The 26,998-nt window shown below is 44.8% G+C and overlaps 1 protein-coding gene across 7 annotated transcripts in view; it reads right to left on the bottom strand.

Annotated features, from left to right (window-relative positions):
- Nucleotides 1-17,079: 17,079 nt before the first annotated feature.
- CDYL (chromodomain Y like) overlaps nt 17,080-26,998 on the bottom strand; it is a 228,455-nt gene continuing 218,536 nt past the window's right edge. For all 7 annotated transcript variants that reach the window (XM_073877531.1, XM_073877535.1, XM_025890920.2 and 4 more), the window contains 2 exons: nt 19,612-19,755; nt 17,080-18,714 (listed from right to left, as the gene is read on the bottom strand). In XM_073877531.1, the coding sequence (XP_073733632.1) occupies nt 18,556-18,714; nt 19,612-19,755 (303 nt within the window). In that variant the 3' untranslated portion in view covers nt 17,080-18,555. The remainder of the gene's footprint in view (nt 18,715-19,611; nt 19,756-26,998) is intronic.

Below are 26,998 nucleotides of genomic sequence, written 5' to 3'. Positions count from 1 at the left end.
TAGAAAATATCTCGAGACTAAGGAGAAAATAATCTCTTCAGTCACAAAATCAAAGTTTCTGTGCTGTAAAATCGCTGGGACAAAGTCTCCTGGTGCTGTCCCCGGGTTGACCGGCTTTTCCTTCGATCCTCTGGGACAAGTCACCATTCCGGAGGGGGCTGGAGTCAAGAGGAATCTGGGTTCGAAAGTCTGAGTGGGCCCCTCCTTTCAAGAGGATGTGACTCGGGTGCTCACCGTGGGCCACCCTGGCCCTGAGGTGGACGCGTGTTCTGCAGCCAGAGTGCTCCCACCGCTCCACACACAGTGAGGGGCCCTGTGACCCTGACCTTCCATTCCCTCCCCTGCTCTGTGGACGTTGCCCCTCAGGCTTTCCCACGTGCTCCTGCTGAGCCTCCACCCTGGCTTTGGCCCCTTTGGCCCCAGGCTGCCCCATTCCCTGCCTCTCACCGCACCGGGTCTCTGCAGCCCGACCTCCTCCAACCTTCCAGGGCTCTTGGGAGCTCATCCAGGGCTTCCTCTTGCCACCGCAACAGGCCTGTTATGGGCTGAACTGTGTCCCCTCCAAGTTCATATGTTGAAGTCCTAACCCCCGTACGTCAGAACGTGACTGGAGGAGATACAACCTTGACGACGTCACTGAGATAAAACGAGTGGTGGGCCCTGGCCCAGTGTGCTGGTGTCTGTCTGAGAAGGGGGCATCAGGCCCCAGACGCACACAGAGGGACGTGAGGACACAGGGAGGACACGGGGAGAGGTGGTACCTGCAAACCGACGAGAGAGGCCTCCGGAGGCACCCGTGCTGCTGTCACCTTGATCTCGGGCTTCCAGCCTCTGGAACCGTGAGAAATAAATGTCTGTTCTTTAAGCCCCAAGTCTGTGGTTCGCGTTACGGCGGCCTGAGCGGATGATCCCGGGCCCTTTCTGGTCCTTATCTTAATGTGCCTTCTGCCGGACTCCACACTCTGCTGGGCCCCCAGGCCCATCTTCCCTCCTGAAGCCCCAGTGCGGCCCAGCCCCCTCTGCTTGGCCTCAGGAGACCGTCCCCGTCCGTCCATGTGCGTTCCCTGGACATCTCACTCATCACCCTGGCGCCACCTCCCACCTGCCCACTCACGTCTCTCCAGTGTCCCCGAGCCTCCGCTGGGCGCACCGAACTGCACGCTGGGCACGGGTCACAGACCGCTCCGCAGGTAACTCAGACCCCACCTGTCTGAGACACCTCGCACACCCCTCCTCCCGCCGTGCCTGGTGTTCCTCCTACATCCTCCATTCCCAGGGGCCTCCTTTTTCGCCTCAGACGTAACCTATCAAACATCAAGTCCCGCCATTTTACTTGGAAGGTATTTTTTTTTTTTTTAATCCTTTCCATGGTTCCCTGCCACTCCCGGGATGAAATGGCAGCTCACCAGCTTGGTACACAAGGCCCTCCAAGGCCCAGCTCCAGACTCTTCTCCTGCACGGAGTCCTCCACCCTCCAGCTCGTCCTCCAAAGCTGCAGGCTTCCCACGCTCACCCAGCCAGCTCATGGTTCTGAGACGTTCCTGTCCCTCCTGTCTGCCCGCCATTCTCCTTTCCCTCCGTTTCCTCTCAAACTATCCATCCTTTAAGATCTTCCCCAGAAAGGCATCCCTGAGTTCCCAGGCTGGGTCTTAATGCTTCCCTCACCTCCTGGGTGGCCTCATCCCATCATTATAACCACGGTCTGGTCACCATCATCACAGACGGAGCAAAGTCATGCACTGAGCCCGTACCGTGCATGTCAGGCACCTGGCTGACTGGTTTCCACGCTTGATCTCACTTCATCCTTACAGCAACCCTGTGACGTGGGTACTATCTTTAGCCCCCAGTTCACAGATAAGGAAACTAAGGCCCAGAGGGGTTAAGCAACTTGTCCAGGGTCATAATCTATGGCTGGTGTAACTCATAACGTTCGTATCATCACCTTGAATTGTAATCCGCTTTATATAACTTCCTGCTCTTGAGAATAGGAATCATATCTTTTTTTTTTTTTTAAAGATTTTATTTATTTACTTGACAGAGAGAGACACAGCGAGAGAGGGAACACAAGCAAGGGGAGTGGGGGAGGGAGAAGCAGGCTTCCTGCCAAACAGGGAGCCCGACACGGGGCTCGATCCCAGGACCCTGGGATCATGACCTGAGCCGAAGGCAGGCGCTTAACGACTGAGCCACCCAGGTGCCCCAGAATAGGAATCATATCTAATTTATTTTTGGGTCACTAAGGCTTAGCATAACTTGTGATAAGTAGTAGTTGTTATGTGGAACTGAGGGGAATAAAACAGAATGTCTCACTAGGTCAACAGGCCCAGCAAAGGCAAGCTGCCTCAAGATGCTTGGCTTGAATTTGGCCCTTGCTTTGCCCGAGACTGGCTTTGGGCTATGCTCAGTACATGGGTCCATATGGGATCAGTTCTGGCTCTAAGAAAGCAACCCTCCCTCACTAAAAATTATCTTTTTTATCTTCTCTACCAAGTTTCTAATTAACTAAATGAAGACCTTCATTCCATGAGTATAAGTAAAGATTCCAAAGAAAATACAGCCAGTCCCAGTTTTCTGTTCAGCATTTCCCAATTTTACCCGTTGTTCAGTTTGTTGATTTAGAGATCGACCCTTCCCCTTTATCCATTAATTCCAGAATCCATAGTGCTCTTTTTTTTAATAGTCACAAAGAATATATGCATAAACATAGTACATGGCAGCCAGTCTACTAAAAGCCTTCTGGCTTTTTATTATTTTATATGGGGTAGGAAGATCAAGTGAGGATGATAATTAGGAGAGTTTGTTTTAAAGAAAATATAATGCTTCTTTATCAGTAGGAGCTTTATAAAATAAACTTTAAAAAATGGAAGTATAATATACATAGAGAAAAGCCACCAATCCTCAGAATATAGCTCAGTGAATTATCACAAAGTGAATACATTGGGATCACTGGCCCCCAGATGAAGAGACAGAATATTACCAGAGTCACCTTCCCTGCAAGCACCCCCCCTCTAAGCATTAATGTAATCGGTATACTGACTTCTAACACCATAGGTTAGTTTTACCTGCTTTTGAACTTCATATAAATGGACTCATACGGGATGCATTCTTTGGCATCTGGCTTCTTTTGCTCAACATCATGTTGGTGAGATTCATCAACTATGCATAGCAACCCACTTGCTAATCCATTTTCACTTCTGTAAGAATTCCTTTTATAGATATATTACCATGTATCTATACATTCTCCTGTTTTTGGCCACTTGGTGCTATTATGAATATTGCTGCTATAAACATTCGAGTGCACATCACTCATGACAGTATGTACCCATTTCTTTGGAGTCAATGTCTAGGAGTGGAATTTCTGGATTACAGGGTATGCTCAGCTTCAGTGGATCCTCCCAAAGAGTTTCTCAAATTGGTTGCGCTCTTTTATATTTCCACTGTGGAATGAGTGGGAATGAGTGGTTGAGTGTTTTGGTTGCTCCTATTCTCCCCAATAATTGGGATTAACAGTCTTTTCAATGTTAGCTATTCTGGTAGGTGTATGCTGGTTTCTTACTGTGGGTTAAGTTTGTCATATAGCTTATGAGGTTGAGTCTTCTTTATATGCCTTTTGAACATTTGGATATCCTTCCCTTTTTTTTTTTTGGTGAGGCATCTGTTCATTTCTTTAATTATTAGACTATTTTTTATTATGATGATTCATATATAACATTTACCATTTTCCAGCATCCAATTCCCATGGTATCAGGACGTTCACACTGTTGTGCAACCACCACCATCCACTTCTAGGTTGTTCATCTCTTATGGTCTTTTTTTCAATCGGGTTATCAGCCTTTTTTCTTAATTTGGAGGAACTCGTTACATATTCTGGATATGACTACTGTGTCTGTTATATATATTATGAATATATTTCTCCATCTGTGGCCTTTTCACTTTCTTATTGATGAAAAGACAATTATTTTTTTTATTTTTCCAACTAAGAAGATTCTGCACAGAAAAACAATCAAAATGAAAAGGCAACCTATGGAATACGAGAAAATATTTACAAACCACACATCTGGTAAGCATTTAATATCCAAAATATATAAGGAACTCATGCAGCTCAGCAGCAAATAATAATAAGAAAGCAATGATAATAATAATAAGCCAGTTTGAAAATGATCAAAAGGCCTGAATAGACATTTTTCCAAAGAAGACATCCAAATGGCAACAGGTACATGAAAAAGTGCTCAATACCACTCATCATCAGGAACTACAAATCCAAACCGCAATGAGATAGCACCTCACACCTGTTAAAATGGCTATGATCAAAAAGACAAGAGAGAATGACTGTTGGTGAGGATGTGGAGAAAAAGGGTCCTTTGTGCACTGCTGGTAGGAATGTAAATTGGTACAGCCAACTGTGGAAAACAGGATGGAGGTTACTTAAAAAATTAAACATAGAACTTCCCTATGATCCAGCAATTCCACTTTTGGGTATATATCTGAAAGAAATAAAATCACTTTCTGGAAGAGCTATCTGTACCTCATGTTCATTACAGTGTTGCTTATAAGAGCTAAGACATGGAAACAAGCTAATGTCCATCAGTGGATGACTGGATAAAGAAAATGGATATAGGTGTCTACATATATATATATATATATATATATATAGGGATATATGAATATATAATATATATGAATTATATATATGAAATCATATGAATATTATTCAGCCATAAAATAGAATGTAATCCTGCCATTTGTGACAGTGTGGATGAAACTGGAGGGCATTGTGCTAAGAGAAATAAATCAGAGAAAAACAAATATTGTATGTCCTCACTCCTATGTGGACTCTAAAAAAATTGAACTCACAGAAACAGATGGGAGGTTGCCAGAGGCAGGGAGTGGGGGTTGGGAATTGGGTGCAGGGCGTCAAAAGCTACAAGCTTCCATTTGTAAGTAATGTGTAGCATGGTGACTATAGTTAACATGGCTATATTGCATATTTAAAAGTTGCTAAGAGAGTAAATCTTGAAAGTTCTCATCACAAGAAAACAACACGTCACTATGTGAGGTGACGGATGTTAACTTAATGTGGTGGTCATTTCACAATATATGCATGTATCAAATCATTATATTGTATGCCTCAAACTTAGTGTTATATGCCAATGATATATCAAAACTGGGGGGAGGCGAAAGGGATTCTTCAATTTACTATTGTCCAATGTCTCCATCTTTCTGGGGGGGGGGGGCTCATCCTTTTTGTGTCCGGTTGAAGAAATTTGTACCTGTCTCCTAAGGAGATTTTATCATCGACCCATGGCTACTTAGCCCTACTTCTCCGATGCCTGTTTCTATCAGAAATGAACTAGGCACTTTCATAGATGTCATCACCTATTTTGTGGGAAAGCACTATCTTCATCGTCATTCACCCAAAGCAGGACACAGTATGTATGTGGGACAATTTCCATGGTTACCCCTCGTCCGAACATTCTTGCCGCCCTGGAAGAGGCTGGGCAGCAGTGCGGGGGCAGGCCGGCACAGGTTCCCAGCCCCCTGGCATCTCCCAGGCGCAGGGCCCCCCGAGGGTTGAGGGGGGGGAGGTGTGCGGTCCTGTGGGCAGAGCCCAGTCCGAGATGTAGTTCCTCATGCAGACTGAGGTGGAGAGACACTGTGACATTGACCTAGGGCTTTGGGGGCCGAGGGGACTGGGAACAGAGCAGATGGAGGAAAGATCTAGTATGTGGAGGAGCAGAGCAGTAAGGGTGAAGCTCCCAGAAAGGAGAGAGAAGGGGAGTACTTCTTAGGTGGCGGCTAGGTCGTCCAGGGATGAGATGTGAGGTGGCAACGACTGGTCTCCAATGTTCTATTGCTGGTACTCTTTGCTTTGGTGCCAGGACTGGCCAGGAGTCCCACACTGTCCCGAGCCTGCCAGAAAAGACAGTGAGCCTTGTCACCAAGATGGTAGGGGCTGCTTGGGGCTGTCCTGCGGGCAGGGGCTCCAGGGCACGTGAGCCAAGCTGAGGCTACAGTTACCCCAGGAGGTGCCCCACACCAGCCTTTTGTGGGTCTCTGTTGCTCTCGTTCTCTGGGAATTGAGACTTTTATTTTATCTATTTATTTTTTAAAAAGATTTTATTTATTTATTTGACAGAGAGAGAGGTAGAGAGAGCACAAGCAGGGGATGAAGCAGGCAGAGGGAAAGGGAGAAGCAGACTCCCCACTGAGCAGGGAGCTCGATTCGGGACTCGATCCCAGGACCCTGGGATTATGACCTGAGCCGAAGGCAGATGCTTAACCGACTGAGCCACCCAGGCGCCCGGAACTGAGAATTTTAAACACGCAATAAAAAGTTCACCTCCAAAAACAAAGTATTTGCCTGCTGGGCTCAGAACTAGTATTATAAGTAGTTACAAAACTACTTATTTGTGACAAAAAGCAAATCAGGGGCTGCTTGTGGAGAGGTAGGGTGGGGAGGGGCTGGAGTAAGAGATACAAAGCGAGGCAAGGCAACTGGGGTGAGGGATGTTTGCTGTCTTGATTATGGAAACGAGGTCACAGGTGTATACGTATGTCAAAACTTAGCATGTTGTACACTTTAAACATGTGCCCTTCATTGTATGCAAATTATCCCTCAATGAAGCTGTTAAGAAAGCATCCTCCCAACACACACGCATGCACATGTTTGCACACACTCGTTTGTGCACACAAGTAGCTTGCAGTGAAGTGTTTCGAGTGATACTTTAATCAACTCACCTACGAGCATCTCTCTCTCCAAACCTACCCACTCTGCGGGAGCCATGGTTCTTCCAAGGATCCTGGTCACGAGAAAGACCAACGCACGGAGGACTGGTTCTGGAGCTTCAGTGTGGCTGCTAACACCTCCTTCAGCATCCCAGGATTCCATGAAGGTCCGACCTGAAGGGAGGACTTGCCAGAGGTACAAGGAAGGAAAACCTCTTAGGTCTGTGTCTACCTCATTCCCACGACTATTATGCAACAGTCGCTGAAGCTTTTGACTTGAACTTCAGAATCTGCAGGGCCCATGACAGGAGCCTCCTTCTCAGTGCCAATGGGATATTCTTCTGTCCTGCTATGGTCTGGGAATGAGGCCCAGCTAAGAGTTCCCGTAGCGGAGCTGAGGACTGGCGCTGGTGTGATGATCACCCATCTTTAGAGAGCAAGAGTTACAGGTCATTCTCTTCTCTCCAAACTATGTGTTTATGTAATAGTTTCTCACTGCAGGAGGATTTAAAGCTCCAGATAGGAAAACTTTCTAGTAATAAAGGGAAACAAAAACCTCAGTGTTAAACTGTCACAAGGAACAGATTGCTACCAGCAAAAATTTACAGCAAGGTGTAAAAATCAACAGATTGTTTTTCCTTTTATTAAAATGATGCCTCTGGTCGAGGGAGGGGTGCTCCCGAAGGTTGTGGATGCGTTGCCCTGCTCCTTGAGGGGCTGTGCAGCCTTCTCCAGGAGTCCCGAGGTGGTTTCGGTCCCTTCCAGCTGCTCTCTTGGTCATTCTTGCTCATTCTCTCATTTCTCATAAGCAACTAAGAACCAGACTTGATTTTATCTAGAAGTATAAGCGAATGTGACATTTATGGCCTCTTGAATTTTAGAAGCAATTTGTATTCTTGTTACACATAAGCCATTATTAGGTATCCTTGCTACTCAAACTTTCACTATCGAGCTTAAGATTAAGAGTCAAATAAGGTCAGATGACTTTTTTTACACTTGAATTTTATGGTTCAGTTTTTTTGTTTTTTTTAAAGTAAGTTCTACACCCAACTTGGGTCTTGAACTCATGACCCTGAGATCAAGAGTCACATGCTCTACTGACTGAGCCAGCCAGGCGCCCCCAACGAAAGTCAGATGACTTTTATATAAATTCTTTGTTATATAAACTCTTGCTCTTCACTGTCTTAAACTAAGGAACCAAATTCATTTGAAATATGTACTATCCCTTCTGACTCAAGCTCAGTGTCTGACTTTCATTATCCAAATCAGGAAGCAAATAGATTTGGGTGGTGAGAGACAGTTACACATGCACAGAAAATACATCAAACTTTGATTTGACTCTCACTGGTTATCTCTAGTGCCAATTTACTTTTCAAATAAATTGGTGTACTGTTTTGATTTTTACAAGCATGTTAACATAACTGTTATAAAATACACCAGTTAGTGGAACACTCCTTTGTCTCTATCTCAGGAACCATAATCCAGATTCCCAAAGGGGGCATTGCCCAAATATATTTGCCCAGGCGTCCCTGTTTTTTTTTTATGATTTTATTTTTTTAAGGAATCTCTACACCCAATGTAGGGCTTGAACCCACAAACAAGAGTCACATGCTATGGGGCGCCTGGGTGGCTCAGTTGGTTAAGCATCTGCCTTCGGCTCAGGTCATGATCCCGGGGTCCTGGGATCAAGTCCCGCATCGGGCTCCCTGCTCAGTGGGGAGTCTGCTTCTCCCTCTCCCTCTGCCTGCTTCATCCCCTGCTTGTGCTCTCTCTCCCCCTCTCTCTCTCTGTCAAATAAATAAATAAAATCTTAAAAAGAAAGTTGTATGCTCCACCAACTGAGCCAGCCAGGTTACCCCGAGAAAGCTGTTCTTATGTAGTTTGGTTGCTGTCAAACACCTGCCCCAACACTTGTTATGTGATGACTTTAGGGAAATTATATAACCTTCCTAAAACTCAGTATTCTCATCTGAAAAATGGAGTGGATTATAATTCTAATACAATTAGAGATCATTAATAATTACTACTCTAAGAGATTAATAAATATCGTATGAATATTTTCTACTACTACTACATCATCATCAATATCATATTCATTTTAAGGATTGCATAGAATTCCATTGTATGAGCATAAAAACATTTATGTATCCAATCCCTCATAAAAGGATATTTAAATGTGAAGAATAAACAGGATGTTAAAATGAAAATTTCGTCTAAGATCCTACCTATCCTATCTCTATATTTATATGTAGATATATATTTCTTATGTATATATTTATCAGATGCCAAAGTAAGCTGTGAGACTGATCATCCTGAGTGTACTAATTATCTTCCATTGCATAACAAATTACTCCAAAACTTAGTGGCTTAAAATACCAGTGTTTAGTATCTCATAGTTTCTGGAACACAAATCCAGGTATGGCTTAGCTGGGTCTTCCGGCGAGGGGTCTCTTAACTGGCTGCAGTCAAAATGTTGGCGAAGGGCACCTGGGTGGCTCAGGCATTAAGTGTCTGCCTTCGGCTCGGGTCATGATCCCAGGGTCCTGGGATCGAGTCCCGCATCGGGCTTCCTGCTCGGCAGGAAGCCTGCTTCTCCAACTCCCCCTGCTTGTGTTCCCTCTCTCGCTGTCTCTCTCTCTCTGTTGAAAAATAAAAATAAAATCTTAAAAAAAAATGTTGGCCAAGCTTCAGTCTTCTCACAGCTGGACTAGTTGCAGGACTTCTTCCAAGCTCAGTCATGAGGGCGCTGGCAGGATTTATTCCCTTTGGGTTGCTAGCCTGAGGGCCTCAGCTCCTCACTGGCTGTTGGTGGAAATTGCCCTCAGTTTCATGGCTCATGGGCCTCCCCTTACAGCACCTCACAACATGGCAGCTGGCCTCTCCAGAGTAAACAAGATGAGGCAGCAAGAGAACAAGTGTGTGCAAGATGGAAGAAGTCACAGTCTTTCATAGCCAGATTTCAGAAGTGACACCCCATCACATTTGCCATAATCTATTTGTTAAAAACAAGGCACTTGGTCCATTCCATACAGAAGATGAGGAGATTACACAAGAGTGTCAGTATTGGGAGTTGGGATCATTGGGAGCCAATTTAGAAACTGCCTACCATATTCACACTCAGGAACTTGCAAAGATAAAATAACTCAAAATCAGGTACATGATTGTTAGATTCCACATCCTCACTGAAAATATAAGAGGGTCAGAGTCTATCATTTACTGAGTAGTGTCAAAATCTCCTATAATGGTTTTGTGCTTGTCTTTTTTTTTTGTAGTAGAGCTGTCAATTTTTGTTTTATATATTTTGAGGATAAGTTAAGTAGGGCACACAAATTTGGTGTTTAACTTTCAGTAGAACTCAGTCTGCTCTCATTATAAAGTAATACTTTTTTCTAACATGGTTTTTGCTTTAGTAGTATTTTGATAATATGGTGATGGCAGGGTTTTGTTGATGTTGTTGTTTGATGTTTGCACATTATATATTTTCTACCTCTTTATTCAAACTTCTCAATTTTTGACATGTTTTTTTGTAAACATATATGTGTTTCCAGATATTTTCATACATTCAGTCCATTTTCATTTAATCTTTTTTATTAATATTTTGAGCAAAATCCACCATGTCAACTGTGTTTATTATTCATCCTTTTTCATTCCTTTCTTATTTTGGATCAATTAAGTATTTTTCCATTTTCTCCCTATGTTAGTTTAGAGGATATATACTCTTTTTAAAAAATTGAGATACAATTAAAATACCATAAAATTAACCATTTTAAAGTATGGTAGTCAATGGTTTTTAGTATATTCACAAGGTTGTGCAAACATCACCACTAATTCCAGAACATTTTCATTAACCCAAAAGAAAACCGTGTACTTGTTAGTAGTCACTTCCCATTCTGTCTTCCCTCCCCCACTTCCAGTTCCCTGGCAACCACTAATCTACTTTCTGTTTCTATGGATTTGTTTATTCTGGACATTTCATATAAATGGAATCATACAATATGTGGCCTTTTCTTTCTGGCTTCTTTCTTCCACTTAGCATAATGTTTTCAATGTTCAATCCCATTGTAGCATGTATTAATACTTCCTTCCTCTTTATCAGATTGTGTTTATTCATTCACCAGTTGATGAACATTTGGGGTGTTTCCACTTTTTGACTATTATGAATAATGATGCTATGAAGATTTGTGTACAGTATTTGGTTGAGAACTTGTTTTTAGTTCTCTTGGGTATGTAACTAGGAGTATATTTAATTGCAGAATTACATAGTAACTCTATGTTTAACTTTTTGTGGAACTGCCAAGCTGTTTTGCATTGTGGTTGCACCAATTTGCATTCCTACTAGCAATGTAGGAAGAGTCCAATCTTTCCATATTTTCCTTGATATTTGTTATTTTTCATTACAGCCATCCTGGTGTTGTAAAGTGGTATCTCATTATAGTTTTGATTTTTATTTCTATAATGATTAATGATATCATCTTTTCATGTACTTATTGACCATTTGTATATCTTTGGTGAAATGTCTATTCAGATCCTTTTCTTTTAATTGGGTTGTCTTCTTATTGTTGAGTTGCAAGATTTTTTGTATAGTTCCTGGGCACTAGAATTATCACACATATAATTTGCAAATTCTTTCCATTTTATGAGTTGCTTTTTCACTTTCTTGGTAGTGTTCTTTGAAGTACAAAAGTTTAAAAAATTTTAAAATACAATTCAGTTTATTGTTTTTCTTTGGTTGTCTGCATTTTTAATGTCATATCTAAAAAATTATTGCCTAATTCAAGATCATGAAGTTACACCTATGTTTTCTTCTAAGTTTTATAGTTGTAGGTCCTACATTTAAATTTTGATCCATTTTGAGTTAATTTTTGTATATGGTGAGTCCAACTTGATTCTTTGGCATGTGGGTATCCAATTGTCCCAGAATAATTTGTTGAAAAGACTTTTCTTTTCCCACTGTGTGATCTTGGCACCCTTATTGAAAATCATTGCTTATAGATGTATGGGTTTATTTCTGGACTCTCAATTCTATTTCATTGATCTATATGTGTATCCTTAGGCCAGTACCACACTGTCTTGATTACTGTAGCTTTGTAGTAAGTTTTGAAATTGGGAAGTGTGAACCCTCCAAATTTGTCTTCACTTTCAAGATTGAATTGGCTATTCTGGGTCCCTTGCATTTCTATATGAATTTTAGGACTAGCTTGTCCATTTCTGCAAAAAAGGAGGTTGGAATTTTTTACAGGGTTATCAATGAATCTGTAGATAAATTTAGTTTTTCCATTTTAACAAGGTAAGTGTTCCAGTCTAGGAATGTTTTTCTATTTATTTAGGTCTTCTTTAATTTCTTTCAGCAGTGTTTTGTAGTTTCCAGTGCACAAGTTTGCACTTCTTTGGTTAATTTATTCTTAAGAATTTTATTGTTTTTGATTCTACTGTTAATGAAATTAATTTTATTTTCAGATTTATTGCTACTGTATAGAAATACAACTGATTTTTGTATATTTATCTCATATCCTGCAACCTTACTGAACTTATTAGTTCTAAAAGTTTTTTTTTGTGTGTGTGTGTGTGGATTAGTGTTTTCTACATATAAGATCATGTTATATGCAAATAGATTTACTTCTTCCTCTACCACTTGGATGTCTTTTATTTCTTTTTCTTGTCTAATTGTTCTGGCTAGAACTTTCAGTACAGTGTTGAATAGAAGTGGCAAAGGCAAACATCTTTGTCTTGTTCCTGATCTTAGGGTGAAAGCTTTCAATTGCATCATTAAGTATGATGTTAACTCTGGGTTTCTATAGATGGCCTTTATCAGGTTGACAAAATTCCCTTCTGTTTAGTTTGTTTTTATTTTGATGGTTGTTGGATTTTAAAAATGCTTTCCTGCATTTACTGAGATGATCATATAATTTTATTCTTTATATATATTTTTTTATGTTGAACCAACCTTGCAACCATGAACCCACTTGGTCATGGTGTATCATTTTTATACAGTGCCAGATTATTTTGAGAATTTTTGCATCTATAAGGGACATTGATCTATAGTTTTCTTGCGATGTCTTTGTGTGGTTTTGGTGTTAGAACTGACCACATAGAATACGTTAGAAAATGTTCCTTCCTATTCTATTTTTTGCAAGGATTTGTGAAGGATTGGTATTGATTACTTTTTAAGCATTTGACAGAATTAATGAATGAAGCCTGGTCCTGGGCTTTTCTTGGTGGGAAGCTTTTTGATTACTGAATCCATCTCTACTTGTTATAGGTGTGTATGCAGGTTTTCTATTTCTTCTTAAGTCAGTTTCAGTAGTTTTCATCTTTCTAGGAATTAATTCACCTCATGTAGTTAACCTAATTTGTTGGCATACAACTGTTCACATAATTCCCTTATAATTCTTTTTATTTCTATAGGGTTGGTAGTACTGTCCCTCTTTCACTCCTGGTTTTAGAAATTTGGGTAGTATCTCTTTTTTCCTTGATTAGTCTCATTAAGCTTTTCAAAGAAATTTCCTTGATTTTTTCTATTGTTTTTATATTCTCCATTTCATTTATATCTGCTCTAATCATTTTTATTTCCTTCACTCTGCTGTGGGTTTAGTTTGCTCTTCTTTTTCTAGTTTCTTAAGGTAGAATGTTAGGTAATTGATTTGGTGTCTATTTACTTTTCTATTTTTTAAATATAGGTGTTTTGTTATTAATTTATTATGTTTTGTTACATTGTGTTTTCAATTTCATTCATCTCTGGATCTTTTCTAATTTCTCTTGTGAAGGTTTTTTTTTTTAAGAATGTGAGGTTTAATGTCCACATATTTTTCTATTTCCTAAATTTGTTGATATCTAACTCCATTCCACTGTGGTTGAAGGATATGCTTTCTATGATTTGAATCCTGTTAAATTCATTCAGACTTGTTTTATTGCCTAACCTATGTTCTGTTCTGGAAAATATTCCATGTGCCCTTGAGAAGAATATGTATTCTGCTGCTGGGTGAAGAGTTCTATAGATGTGTGTGTTAGGTCTACATTTTTAAATTGAAGTACACTTGACATGCAATATCTTATTAATTTCAGTTGTACATCATAGTGATTCAGTATTTTTATACATTATGAAATGATCCCCACAATAAGTCTAGTTACCTGTATGGTCTATACCGTTGTTCAGGTGTTCTATTTCCTTGTAATCTTATGTCTAGTTGTTTTATCCAGGGTGTTTCACATGCGTGATTATATATATAGTCTGTATGGATATTGATATACATCTCCCAGTTTTAGAATACAATGTAAAATTAGGAAAATAGGAATTAATGTCAAAACTCATTAGACCTTAGCTTTTAATTTTAAAAATGTTTGTATTAAACAACTTATTAGTCTTCTAAGGACATGATATGGCTCTAAGATCATAAAGTTGGCTTTTAACTTAAGTTTCCACCTCACCAAAAAAGTAACTTTTAAACCAATGTTCAAGTCCATTTTCAGAGTGTCTTCAGAGATACTGTCAGGAATGTTCTCTAGAGAAGAGAGAGGAGTTTCCTGGGATATAGTCAGTCCTTCCTCTGTTGCCAAAGATTGGGGATGTTTATTTCTAGATGCTAGTATTGAAGGTTTTGTGGACTGGTCCAGCCCCTCCAGATGCAGAAATAGTTTGTAAACCATCAAAACTCTCTAGGTAGGGCCAGCCTCCAATGGAAAAAGCCCTAAATCCCAAGCTACCAAGCAGCCTCAAACCATCCACTCTGCCCCACTGCCACCCACAGAATCAGGTCCATGAGATACCAGAATGCACTGAGTTCTCCAGGCCCCATTCCTAACCATTACCACTCCCAGGCACAGAGAAGTTAAGCTACCTGGGTCAAATACCCCAGATGCATGGATCCCAGCTCAGGGATTGTGATTTGTTTTCAGGTACAGTCAAGGCATTAAGAGTTTTCAAAGCTTTCTAGGTGATTCTAATGTGCAACAAAGTTTGAGAACCACCACTCTACACTACCTGTAGCCAGTGTTCATCTCATTCTGATTTTGGCCAGTAAAGGCGCTGAAGGCAGGCGGGCAGGCAGCAATGGAGTGTGAAGAACACTAGCTATTCCTGGATGCCAGGCCACTTCTAGGCTGTCCTCACAGGCTGTATAATGACGAAAGGGTCACCTGACACCTCTAGTTTCAGTCTTCTTGTGTATGAACAGATGCACGCCATGTCACAGATCCTCTCCCACTCTGCAGTTCTGGGCTTTACTCCAGGGCTAAGGCCTCTTGGAGGACTTTAACCTGCCCTGAGTCTCTATTCCTGTGAAGACCAGGGCTCCCCCTGGCATGTTCTGCAGGCCTCTAGAGTGCACTCTAGGGCAGGAAAGGCATGGACTGGGCAAAGCTGGTTATGGGAGGATAGAAAGGTCAGTAACAGAGAGGCCACCAGATGGGCTAGTTGGATTTGGGGAAAGCAGATGAGACTGAGCTTCCTGAGAGCAGTGACAGACTCAGCTGACAGAGCCCCATATCCCCAGGCTGTTCCTAAGATATGTGCTTGTATTTGGTTGGTTAAGTGCCAATTCTCCTGCAATGTACACAATTTCCTTCCTTTAAAGAATAACATTTGTTCATACTAGTATAAGTGAATAAGTAATGTAGGAGTGGGTTGAAGCCTCTGTGGTGTGGCTAAGGGAGAGAGTTGGTCATGGAGGCTGGCCCCTGGCCCACTGGGCTCCTACTTTGCCCGGAGACCTGGGCTACCCCTCCTTCACTCCCAACCGAGCAATGAGGCCGAGGAGTAGGAGCGGCCTGGCCAGGAGCTCTCCAGGCTTCTCTCCTCCTACGTAATGGGCATGATTTCCTTCAAAGATCTTCAAAGTCCAGTGTTCTTCTGATTTCTTGTCTTCACTGGTCTTATCAGAGTTGCCAGGAACTAAATCAGCTTACCAAAAGATTTGGGAGCTCTCATTTTATAGTGATTGTGTATTTATGGCACCTTAATAAATATTCCTTGGAAATGGGAGTTCCCTCAAAAAAACCCATGAGCTAATACCCAAAAGTGTTTGCAACAGTGCCTGGCACATCCTGCAGGGGACGTGCTAGCTGTTTCACCCTTAGCACAGCTGAGCAATGAAGACCAAGAAGGGTTGACCCTACTCAGAGGCCTAAGTGGGCAGCAGTGCCCGTCTCTGTCCGGCTTTTCACCTCTACTTGCCAAGGGCTGAGCAGTATCTAAACCCAGCAGCTGGGAAGCACTGGGGGAGAGGACCTCATAAGCAGAAGGGAGCCTGGTTTTTGTGCATAGCTTTTAAGCTCTTAAGCATATAATGGGTGTTTTTGACAGAGGTTGCTCTATAACATGATTTTTTCACCTAAGGTTTATAATACTTTATTCTTTTTTAACAGCTGTGTATTCACTGTGTGGTGTGGCATACTCAAACTCTACTGATGAATGTGTATGCCATTTCCAGCTTTTCACTGTTAGGAAAAACCCTGAGATGAATTTAATTGCCTATGAATCTTAATTCTCATATGTCCTGCAAGAATTCATTCCTTATGATGAATCCTTATACATGGAATTGCTGGATTTGGTCAAACTCTCCTCTGAAGCTGAACCAATATAGATTTCCACCAATCTGAAGGACAGCATCTCCTGCCACCGTCACCAACACTGGGCACAGACGTCAGGATTTAAAGTTGTCAGTTCTTCCTCCTAGTTGGGCTCAATTCATGAGCCAGAAGTTGGAACATGAAAGTTTTGCTTCAGAGAAGAGGGGAGGTGGCCAACATGGCCCGGGGAAGGCAAAATCCATGATGGTGTAGTCGGATCCCTAATTTGAGGAGAACCCAACTGAATTAGTTCCCTCTTTGTAAATTCTAGGAAACAAGATGGTATAGGGCTGTGGCCAGAATGCCGGCTGTGCCACAGTGACCTGAACTGAAGCCAGATCCCACCCCAATGTGAAGTATTTCATACTTCAGGTTCTCTATCTATGAAACAGCAATGAAAACACCTCCCCTATAGGTCTGGGCAAAGAAGAAAGAAGTTCCAACTCTCTTAATACTAAAGTAATCGCTGAAGCTTTCACGTGATACAGTGTACAGTTCAGAAACAGGCAGAAGTAGGGAATGATGTAGGAATATGCATCTCTTGACAGAGGAGCGAGGAGGAGACAGACACAAAGTTCAGAAAAAAATGGCAGCCTGGGGGGAGTACCGGAGACGGGGCTTGGGAGGACGATACTTGTCATATTCTAGCTCCTTTCCAGGTACAGTCCCACAGGCTTACTTACTCTCTAAACTCTACAGAAGCTGTATGCCCACGGGCGTTATCTCACAAAAAAGATGAAACGTCCCCTGAGAAACTTCAGGAGTGAAGAATGAGACGAACATTTCAAATGTGTTAAGAAATATTAGTTTTATTTAACCAGTTTTCACAGCTGAATATTTATTCTATAAAAACTTTACAGATTGTACAGTTTATTATATATAGTTCAAACTACTGAACGAAAAAGTAGGTCCCACAGATGCAAAAATACTGCACCAACCAATCCAAGGTAAAGGCGGATTTACACACTGTACAGCTCCCCACATGGCTGGGAGGTGGTCGGTTCTAAGTATAAACTTCCAAACTGTACAAAAATAAGGTTTTGATTTTATTTCATTCTTCATACATTCAATATGATTGCAAGCTCAGAAGCCTAACTAATAATAGGCGTCTGTAATCAGGAATCAGTCCCCACTCCTGAAAGGAATGTGAATGTCTATTTACACAGGGCACTCTTGGACACCACACTGTACTCCGCATAGTGCGTAGACATGAAAGCAGAGACCAGGAACATTAAACATTGAATATAAGGTAGTTCTTTTTTTTTTTTTTAAAGGAGTTTCTGCATTTAATAGTGTGCCAAAAGAATTTTAACTTATTAAATAAAATATATTCTAAGTGAACCTAAAAATTACACTTTATAAACATAAAAATATTTTTTTTGGTGTAATACATCAATCATATCTGCAAATAGAAAACCAAAACTGTATATAAAGTAGTATTTCTCACCCAGCAACAAGAAGCACTTATGTAGTTATTTTTTCAAAAGGGTCAGAAAAACTCTTTAAACTCCACTAAGACTAACTTATAACTTAGATATTCATACTTAAGCTATTCAGTGATTCACTAATACTGCAAACAAGCTTTCTTCTGAAGAGAGTGGTTTCTTCATGTTAACTGGGTAAGAACTGGACATACTACAAAGGAAGAATCAATGGATTTTCCAGCATGAATCCTGTGTACTTTACGGGTATGTTTGTCAGTCGGTTTTTCATAAGAAATACTTGTCCTACAAGGTAAGTTTTCCTTTTGATTCAGGACATTTCATCTCTGAGGTACTGTACCTTTTGAGACAGAGGCACATCTCAGATCTTTATCTCTAACTGGGGCAGGAGAGAGGAGGCTGGCTAATACCTCTTTAGATTCTGTGTTCTAGAAGGAAAAAATCAGGAAAACATTATTCCAGACCTTTCTGCCACCCAAAACCAGCAAAACACACTTCGTTTCTTTTTTTATACAGTACTAGCTAAAGATAACAAAAATTAGAGCTTCGAAGAGCAGTCTAGAGCTCACCATTATACTTTTATACTTGTGTGTATATTAAGTATAAAATAATGACGTTCGGACAAAGGAGCTTTGTAGTTATTTATTTTAAAGTTACAGTACTTAAAAACTCCTTGATAATAAATAGCTTGGACGTCGCAAGTCCTGCTTCCAAGCGTGAGCTAAGAGTGAACTTGTTTCAGGCTGTGGGGATGGAGGAGGGCAACCTGGTGCGACAGATGTCCTGCTCTAGAATTCCAGTGTCACCAGCAGGCACCTGCCAATCAGAACTCATCTATCTTCCTCTGCAGGTATTTCAGCATGGAGTCCATCCCTTGCGCCGAGCCCCAGATCTTCTTCAGCACTTCACACTCCCTCTCGTTGGCTTGCTCCAGCTCCATCTTCATGTTACAGCGCACAAGGGCTTTCGATTCTTCCAGCACCTGGACCGGACGAGCAGTGAGTTAGCAAGGGTGTGAGTCTGCAAGTACTGGCTCTATCTGTCCCCAAATTTACAGAGGCAGTTATCCATCTTGAGTAATTACCTGTTAAAATTAGGCTACCAGACATTTTTTTTCGTGATACACATCAGGCCTGAGATAGGGCTGTGGTATATCCACACCAGGTAGCGGGCAAATTCTCGACTTCTCAGCTGTTGAGCTGTTTCAGGAGCGCTGTGCTGCTTGCACCCTGGCCCTCCCCACCGAGACCAACCAGCCTGGGCCCCGTGCTCCTGCTGCAGACCAGCAAGGCCCTGGTGCTGGGCGTCGACCCTTGGGAGGCTCCTTGAAAACTCTATGGACACCTGCTGAGGGGATCTTCTAACCAAAATTTAATCTTAATCACGAGGGCTGTTATGTCAGGAGTCTAGTTGGGAGTCATGTCAGTTAATATTCAGTAACATTTCATCTTCTAATTTGCTACATGCAATTCTGTTACCAGACTGAATATTATCCAGCAAATTTATCAAAAAGGAGCTTACATCCACTGTGGGGGGTGGGGGGGAAGCGAACAAGATTATGGGAAAGAGCTTTGGAACCAGGAAAGAACCATATAGATGGTGTGTGGACAGTTTTATAGGACATTCTGAAGTTCCTACATTTCTGAAATGCATTCCTTTCATTCTTAGGCCTCTGCAACCAGGAGGACAAGGTGAGCCCATCTGGAGCACTGGAACCAATTTTAGCTCCGGTGGCATTTCACATGCAGGCGGCCATGCAGGGAGGAAGAGGCAGGGGACTCCGGAAACACTGCTACATGGGTGAGCTCTCTGGAGCTTTCGAAAGGTCATAGGGGGGAGAAAAAAAGGTAACATATGTAAGAGAATGAATTCCACCTACAACTGGATTACAGGAGGCAAGCTCCTTGATGCGAACCATGACTTCTTGGGTGAAGGTCCCAGGCCAAAACACCTGGGAGACCAGGCCTTTGCCGCACGCCTCCTGGGCTGTCAGCTTCCGTCCACTCAGCAACATTTCATTTGCCTGAAAGGAAGAAGAGTTGAAACTGGTATGAGATGTGAGCGGGAGGCAGGCAGAAAAGACTCAACCTGAAAATTCATCTAAAAAAATTCAAACTGAGGACAGGTGTGTGAACGTGCGGGCCCCTCTGGGGACTCACTGTGCTTCCTCCAGGGTTCCAGCTAAAGTGCACTATTCTGGAACCTGTGCATGGCGAAGCAACCCAACGAGGCACAATCAACTATGGAGAGAAGTAACATATTGACAGGGAATTAAAAAAAAAAAAAAAAAGTAAGGCTTATTTTATGATGTAATACAGAATCACGTGGGCATAACCAAGAAATCTCACTTAGAGAAGGTCTACTTGTTGTGAGCTTGAAGTTCCTGGCATGTCCCTCTCCGGGTGCCTCCTCCTTCCCAGTGGCAGCCGTTCCCACATGGGAAGTCACTCAATACACAAAACAGTATCCTGGGAAACTGAGGCATAAGCAAAGCTAGAAAATGCGTAGTTTTAGGGATTGAAATCAGTCACAGAACTACTACTCAAGATTTTCTGTATCTGAGAGGCCAATGGTGATTTCTTCTCAATATACACAGACAATGTTCTAAGGGCAGTGAATGTTTCTGCTCGAGTCTATCTTGGAAGGCCACATTTTACCACTTGGACATTAAAGTAAGCAACTATTCAGGACGTGAACGCATCCAAAATGACCACTACTGTAGTCTCCTTAGAAGGGTCTGACTATAGTTACTTCAAATGACTCAATGGAGGAAATTAACACTTATTTTTGTTAAAGAGAAAGGATATTATGTATGTGTATATGTATGTATACATACGAAATTGACTTTGTTTTGGATTCTGTATCACTTAAGGTCTCAACATGATGTGCATGGAGTTTAGCTCATTCAAATCACAGGCTCACAGATATCAAAATAGGGAGAAAATCTATTTGACAAGGAAACTTTGTGCTGTTCCGATGTGACAATTTTCTCCCTGCAAGTTTATCTTGCACTGCTAAGCTTCCCAAAGACTCTGGTGGTCACAATGAAAACCTGACCATAATCTACTGCGACTCAGGTAAAGCATACTCTTGGGAGGTGACCTTCCTCCCAAGGTAAACTAGGTAAAGAGGCAAACTATTGTTAAGAAAAGCCTCCTGTAAATGCATCGAGACATTTGCTGCACATGAAAGCACAGCGTGGATGACACCCAAATAAAAAGAGCTGGCAAAGGAAATGTCTGGCTGACTCACTACCCTTTCAACACAGGCAGAGGATGGAAAACAGGGTGGAGAGCTGGGTCCCCACAAGAAGGACTGAAGTCCTTCACACTCATGACTTATTTTGGTGCCAGCGTGGACCTGTTCTTTGTGCCAAGTCTTGGACAAAGTCACAGATATTTGAAGAGTTTGGAGATGTTTTATTTGAAAACCCCTGTACTGAACATCCTCTTCTCAGTGAAAAGAAGGTCTAAAATAAGCAATGCGTTTAGAAGCCTGACTTCACCTTACTATTAGCTGTTAAGACAGCTCTTTAGAAGACCGATCCAAATGCGATGAGAAAGTGTGAGAGGAGTGCTGACAGAAGGACTTGGTGGGAAGTGCTCTACGGTTTTCCTAGTTTGTGCTTCTCTCACTCCCAACACACAGTGAAGACCACACCACAACTACATCACCTAAGCGAAGTGCAAAGTATGTTTTCAAGACCAGCCTGAACCACAGGGCCTTAGCTCGGGGCGTGGATGCGAACGTGTGCCAGCAGCCAGTGGGGCGTGGGGGAGAGCAAGCCTCCTTCCCGTGTTCCCTCTCCAGCCCCTCTGTGGGCCTGTCCCCCCACCCTGTCACTTCTCTGAGTATTACTCGTTGCCCTCTAGGCGTAGAGCAGAGCCCTATCACTGTTCTCTTTCTCCCTTTCCCTTTCCTTGATTCCCACATGCCTGTGCTAGCCAACTGGGCTATCAGAACAGTCTCCCGCCAGGCGGTGAGCTGCCACTGCCACCATGTCGTCCTTTTGGAACCAGGCTAACTCCGTGGCTATAGTCCCTGGAGAGTCTTTCCCTACTTAGTCTTCTCTATTCCTGATGGCTGGACGTGCAGGACAACAAAGGGCAATTCTGACTTCACCCAAGAGCACGAAAGTGGGACTGACTCAAGGCTGTTAAAACGCCTGATGTAAGTACAGGCGGTGAGTTGGTTTAAATTACAGTCAGCAAATGATACCATAAGATTAGTAAGATTAAATACACTCAGTTTGAATGAGCATGTTCCCATATGCTCCATTTCCAGTAGTTTTAACATGAGAGGTTTCTAACTTCTACCCAAGAAACAGATTGGCAAAGATACAGTTATTGGAAATTTACTGGCTGCCATTTTGTTCCAAGATGGCCAACTGTTTTTTAAAAAAGTTATAGTGTAACTACCCAGACAAGTGAGAAATGCCAGAGGAAAGTAGAGTTCCTTTTTCTTTCAGCCCAAAAGACCACATTAAGAGGTGTGGTGAGGAAACCTGACCAGCTTGGGTGGGAGGGGTTGGGGAGCTTTTTTTTTTTTTTTTTTAAAAGATCTGTCCGACAGAGAGTGAGAGCAAGAGCGAGAGCGAGAGAGTGCGTGCACAAGCGGGGGTGGGGGAGGGAGAGGCAGGCTCCCTGCTGAGCAAGGAGCCCGATGTGGGACTTTACCCCGGGATCAGGACCTGAGCAGAAGGCAGAGGCTTAACCAACTGAGCCACCCAGGTGCCCCCGGGTTGGGGAGTTTGAACCTCATGGAGGCAGTGGCTCTGCCACTTACTCCTTTGGGTCAGGCTCCCAACTCCCCAGAGCAGCAGCCTCTCTGGCAAACTCGGGGTGAGGACATCGGCCATTCACTGGCCTGCTCTCCAGCATTGCACCATCCGGAACAAGAGCTGCCAGCTTTCTCAGTGGGAGCCCGTGTTCACCAGCTTCGTGTTCTCCTCAGTGAGGCTCTGCCGGGTATCTGTCATAGCGCTGGAGCCACGGGACCATGACCATGCAGGGCTGGGCATGCCCTGAATGTTTACTGGGGACAAGGAGGGCTAAACTGTAGAAGATACTGACACTAACTTGCACATCTTGTGACTACAGCTTCGCTCCAAAGAGGCTTTGGCAGCTTGCTCCTTTGATCCTGGGAACAGGATCCTTCCTGGCTTAGCCTTCTTGCAGAGTTGTGCACAAACCCTGGGTGGAAAACCCAGCCTTGCCTCAGCCTGCCGGAAGCTCACCAACGGGACTCGGCATCTGGGGGGTCGCTTCCAACGAGCACTGTCACAGCATGCCTCACCCCTGCAGCATTTACTTACTTTCTGCAGACAGGTTTTAGTCAAATGTTCTGCCCTTTGAGTTGATTTTAAACTGTCTGCTCTTGCTTCAGGGCAGGGTTTCTCAGCCAGGCACTACTGACATTCTGGTCTGGACGGCTCCGCACTGAGGAGGCTGTCCTGTGATTTGCGGGACGCCGAGCAGCACCCAGCTCCACCTCCACTGTGACCGTCAAGTCTCTAGATGCTGCAGCGTGTGACCGCAGGGAGGGGGCACCCAGCACCCCAGAGGAGAATCACGAGTGGCACCGGAGATCACAAGGAGAAGCAAAATGTGATGTGTTTTCAAGACATGTCCAGGGAGGGGAAAATGCACCCGCCGGATAAGCAGCCATTCATTTCGTCACGGCTTCCCACGCTTTATGGTTCTGAATGCAATGGGCTCAAAGCATTCCACCTCTTAGCAGCTGTTGGCCCAAGGACTTCAATTTCAGAATGTCTTTGCCCAGAATGTGTTTAAATGTCAGGTTTAGGATTTCCCCCAATCCGCTCTTCCTGTGTATCTGCATCAACATCAGACACCTCCTTGGGTCACGCAGTTCTTTCAGTCCCCCCTAGAGTAATGACTCAGGATGCATGTAGGTGGCTTTTACCCACGACAAGGAGTCTTCACTCCCAGAACGGGCGGTAGCTGTTAGGAAACAATCTTTTACAATAATAACTCAAAATGAACTTAATTTTCCCGACAACGACTCTACCACCAGAACCAGCTAGTAGTAACTGTTGGGTGGGTGCAGTGTAGTGAAAAGAAGACAAATGACCCTGACGGGGCCCACCTCTTCATCCATGAAACGCGAAGCACCACCCTGGGGTGGACATGGATGTGCCGCCCGGACGCCTCGGCCCAGGAAACACTTGCTGCCCTCCTGAGAGAGCTCCTCGGCACGGCCACACCCGCAGATGAGGCTCTGGATGCCATGCAGCCCCCAGAAGAGCGGGGGCTGCCTGTGGGCTCCAGGGTAGGAGTTCTGCCAGGGTGGTGCATGGTTCACGCGTGCCCTCTGCCCAATCCTGCCTCTTCCCTACCCTGCCACAGAGGTGGACCCTGTGTCCTGCTTGCCCAAATCCATCTCAGCCTCTGCTTCCAGAAAAACTACCGGTTTTTGTCACGGGTGGGAATGGGAGAGAAAGTGGTGATGAGAGGGCTTTGGGAGCTTGCTCCCTTGGCTGGCTGGCAAAGAGCACCCCTCACGGGCTGGTGGAGCACCCAGAGTGCCCGGCCCTGGCGGTGGTTCGAGTGTGAAAACCCTCACACATGAGGGCACAGTACCTGCTCTTTGCCACTGACGCAAGCAGAGGGGCTCCTGGGTAGCAAGAAGGCAGAGAAAGCACAGATCCAGATCCAGCACTTAGTAGTCTGACAAGGTGAGTCACCCACTAGGGAGGACCTGTTGGGCTCGGTGGGGAGGGGAGGAAGAAGGAGACCCTTAAACCTGGAACAGGGACTCCAGGTGGACACCCCCAAGTTGAACCCCAGACTCCTCAGACCCCTCTGTCCCCCATCAAGAACAAGTGTTGCCGTCTTGCCTGGAGACAATGCAGAGGTCTCTCTCCGCAAGACGGCATCGCTTCCCTCAAGTCCTGCTGACCTCCTCTCCCGGCCCCCAGGCCTGTAACTTGCTTCCTCCCTCCAAGAAGCTGCAAGAAGACACAGGGAGCTGAATTTTAAGGGTGCCTGACTTGGAGCCAGAACACAAAGCTGGACAGGGGAGTTTGCTGATTTGGGAGCTCTCCTGAGATACAAGATAGAACTCCCTGGCAAGTGCCCCAGGAGATGGTGTGACCTGGCTACTGGGATGGCTCCTAGAAGCACGGAGGGGATGGTGGCCAGGCTGAGTGGAGCCGAAATGTCAGAGCCGCCAGGCCTGACTGTGCAGCGGGTGGGATGAGAGGCCTCCAGGAGCTTGGGGCACATGCCAGAGAGATGACCACGATGCAGGCCCCTGGGGTTCTGGAGCGAGGCCGCGCTGTTCACAGCAGAGAAGAATGTGCCTCTTAAAAACAATTCTGGAGTGTTTACTGAACCCTGGCGGAGGCAGAACACCTAGCCACGGGACACCGAATGACCACACACCGGAAATGTCCCCCAAGAGTGGAGTCCCATCAGGCCGGCTAGGTGTAAGGTGAGACGTAAGGTGCACAGATGGGATCAGGCACAGAGAGCAGAGGGCACAGGTGAGCCGCATGGGGGGCCCAGACCCCCACATCACCCACCACTGCTGCACGAGGGCCCTGCTTCAGCTCACACCACCGGCCACATGGGGGAGTCCTGATGAGCGAGCTTGGGGTGTGGGTGGGCTGGCTCTGTTTTCAGGTGTGCAGACTGAAAAACAGCCGGCAAGTGCCTGGGAGCCTCCCCCGAAGGGAAACACTCCCCGACAGGGGATACGCCTTGTCCACCACCTGCTGTGGAAGGAGAGGTGGCTCAAGGTGAGAACACGCAGTGACCCAGGGCCTGGCTGGCTGGTCAGGGGCCTGGAAGGTTGGGAACAAGGGGTCTGGCATGTCGATGGCTGGGGAAGTGTGTACATGGCTGTGTGACATCAGTGTCCAGCAGGGAGCATGCACCACAGAGAGGAACTGAACAGCTCTGGGAGACCAGCGCAGTCGCCGGCTGCCCCAGCGCTGGCACAAGAGACAGGTGTACGGAATGGCTGTGGGGTGTGTGGGACATGCAGCTCAAGGGCATGGGCTCTGACTCACTGAGGCTGATTCAGTTACTGCCACCGCAGAACATCCAGCCTCCAGCAAGATAGTAATGCCGAGCCACCTGCTTGGCAATACTCCTGAGACCAGCTAGTCGGCCGCTTGGTGGCTGGTTGACTGTTGTCACAGGAATAGATGCTCACTCTGGTCTGGGTTTGTTTTCCTGCCTGAGGTCCTCACGAGCACCACTCTCCGAGGCTCATAACGTGCCCGGTCTGCAGGCATAGGGTGTGCCAGGCCAGATCCCCCTCGCAGCAAAGGGGCTGCAGGGAGCGGGCCCATGACCATGGGTCCTCTGACCGTGTCATATTCGACACTTCCAGAGGCTGCTGCTGATAGAGCGCTGGGATGGCCTGAGTGCAGGCGGAGTACCAGCCTGGAGGTGGCACCCCCTTCTGAGTTACCGTGTATGCAGTGCATCAAAGACCTTGATACAGTACCAAGTCCCCAACAGAAAGAACAGTCGGGACTGGGAAACGAGGGGAGGGAAGGGGCATGGCTGCACCTGCCCCCGCCCCTGCTCCCCACCAATGATCTGAGGGCCGTTTGCCTCCTGCCTTTAAATCAGGGCTCTGCTGGCCCCCGAGGGAGCACGCTTGGCCAACGGATGCAGCGAGGGTCCCACCCAGGGTAAGGCTATGAATACTACCACCGGTGCACCTGGGGTCCCGCCGGGCCACAGCCACCAACACACAAGTGCAGCAACTCTGGGGTGGGGGGAGCAGCGTCCCACCACAGGAGGGTCGCTGAGGCCAGAGGAGGTGGCAGCTGTGGGTGGGACCGGACAGGAAGGGAGAAGACGAGCACGGGGGTGGCTCTGAGACCAGATGGGGCAATGGGGGCTGTGTGGGCCCAGTAAACTCCTTCCTCTTTCAACTTTGTTTTGGGAGTAAGTTTAGACTTATGGGAAGATTATAAAAGCAGTAGAGAGATGATAAACCCTTTACTGAGCACTCTCCCAACATTAACATCTTCTATGACATCTCATAATGATCAAAACCGGACAACTACCATCAACAGAATACTACGAGTCAAATCACAGACTGTCTGCAAAGTTTGCGACTTTTCCGAGGAAAGTCCTTCCTCTGACCCTGAACTGCGTCTGAGATCCCTGCATCTGCACGGAGCTGTCAGGCCCCTCTGTCCCCTCCAGTGTGGGGCGGTGCCGAGGTCTTCCGGTGAGTTCCCCAACCTCTGTGGCCCTTTGGCAGGGCCCTGCATCTGCAGA

Source organism: Callorhinus ursinus, unplaced genomic scaffold (genome assembly GCF_003265705.2).
Source record: "Callorhinus ursinus isolate GAN/ISIS: 27379988/994484 unplaced genomic scaffold, GSC_fseal_2.0 scaffold26, whole genome shotgun sequence".
Classification (NCBI taxonomy): Eukaryota; Metazoa; Chordata; class Mammalia; order Carnivora; family Otariidae; genus Callorhinus; species Callorhinus ursinus.
The sequence above is the reverse complement of the archived record's forward strand: the minus strand, read 5'-3'. Positions and strand labels throughout refer to the sequence as shown.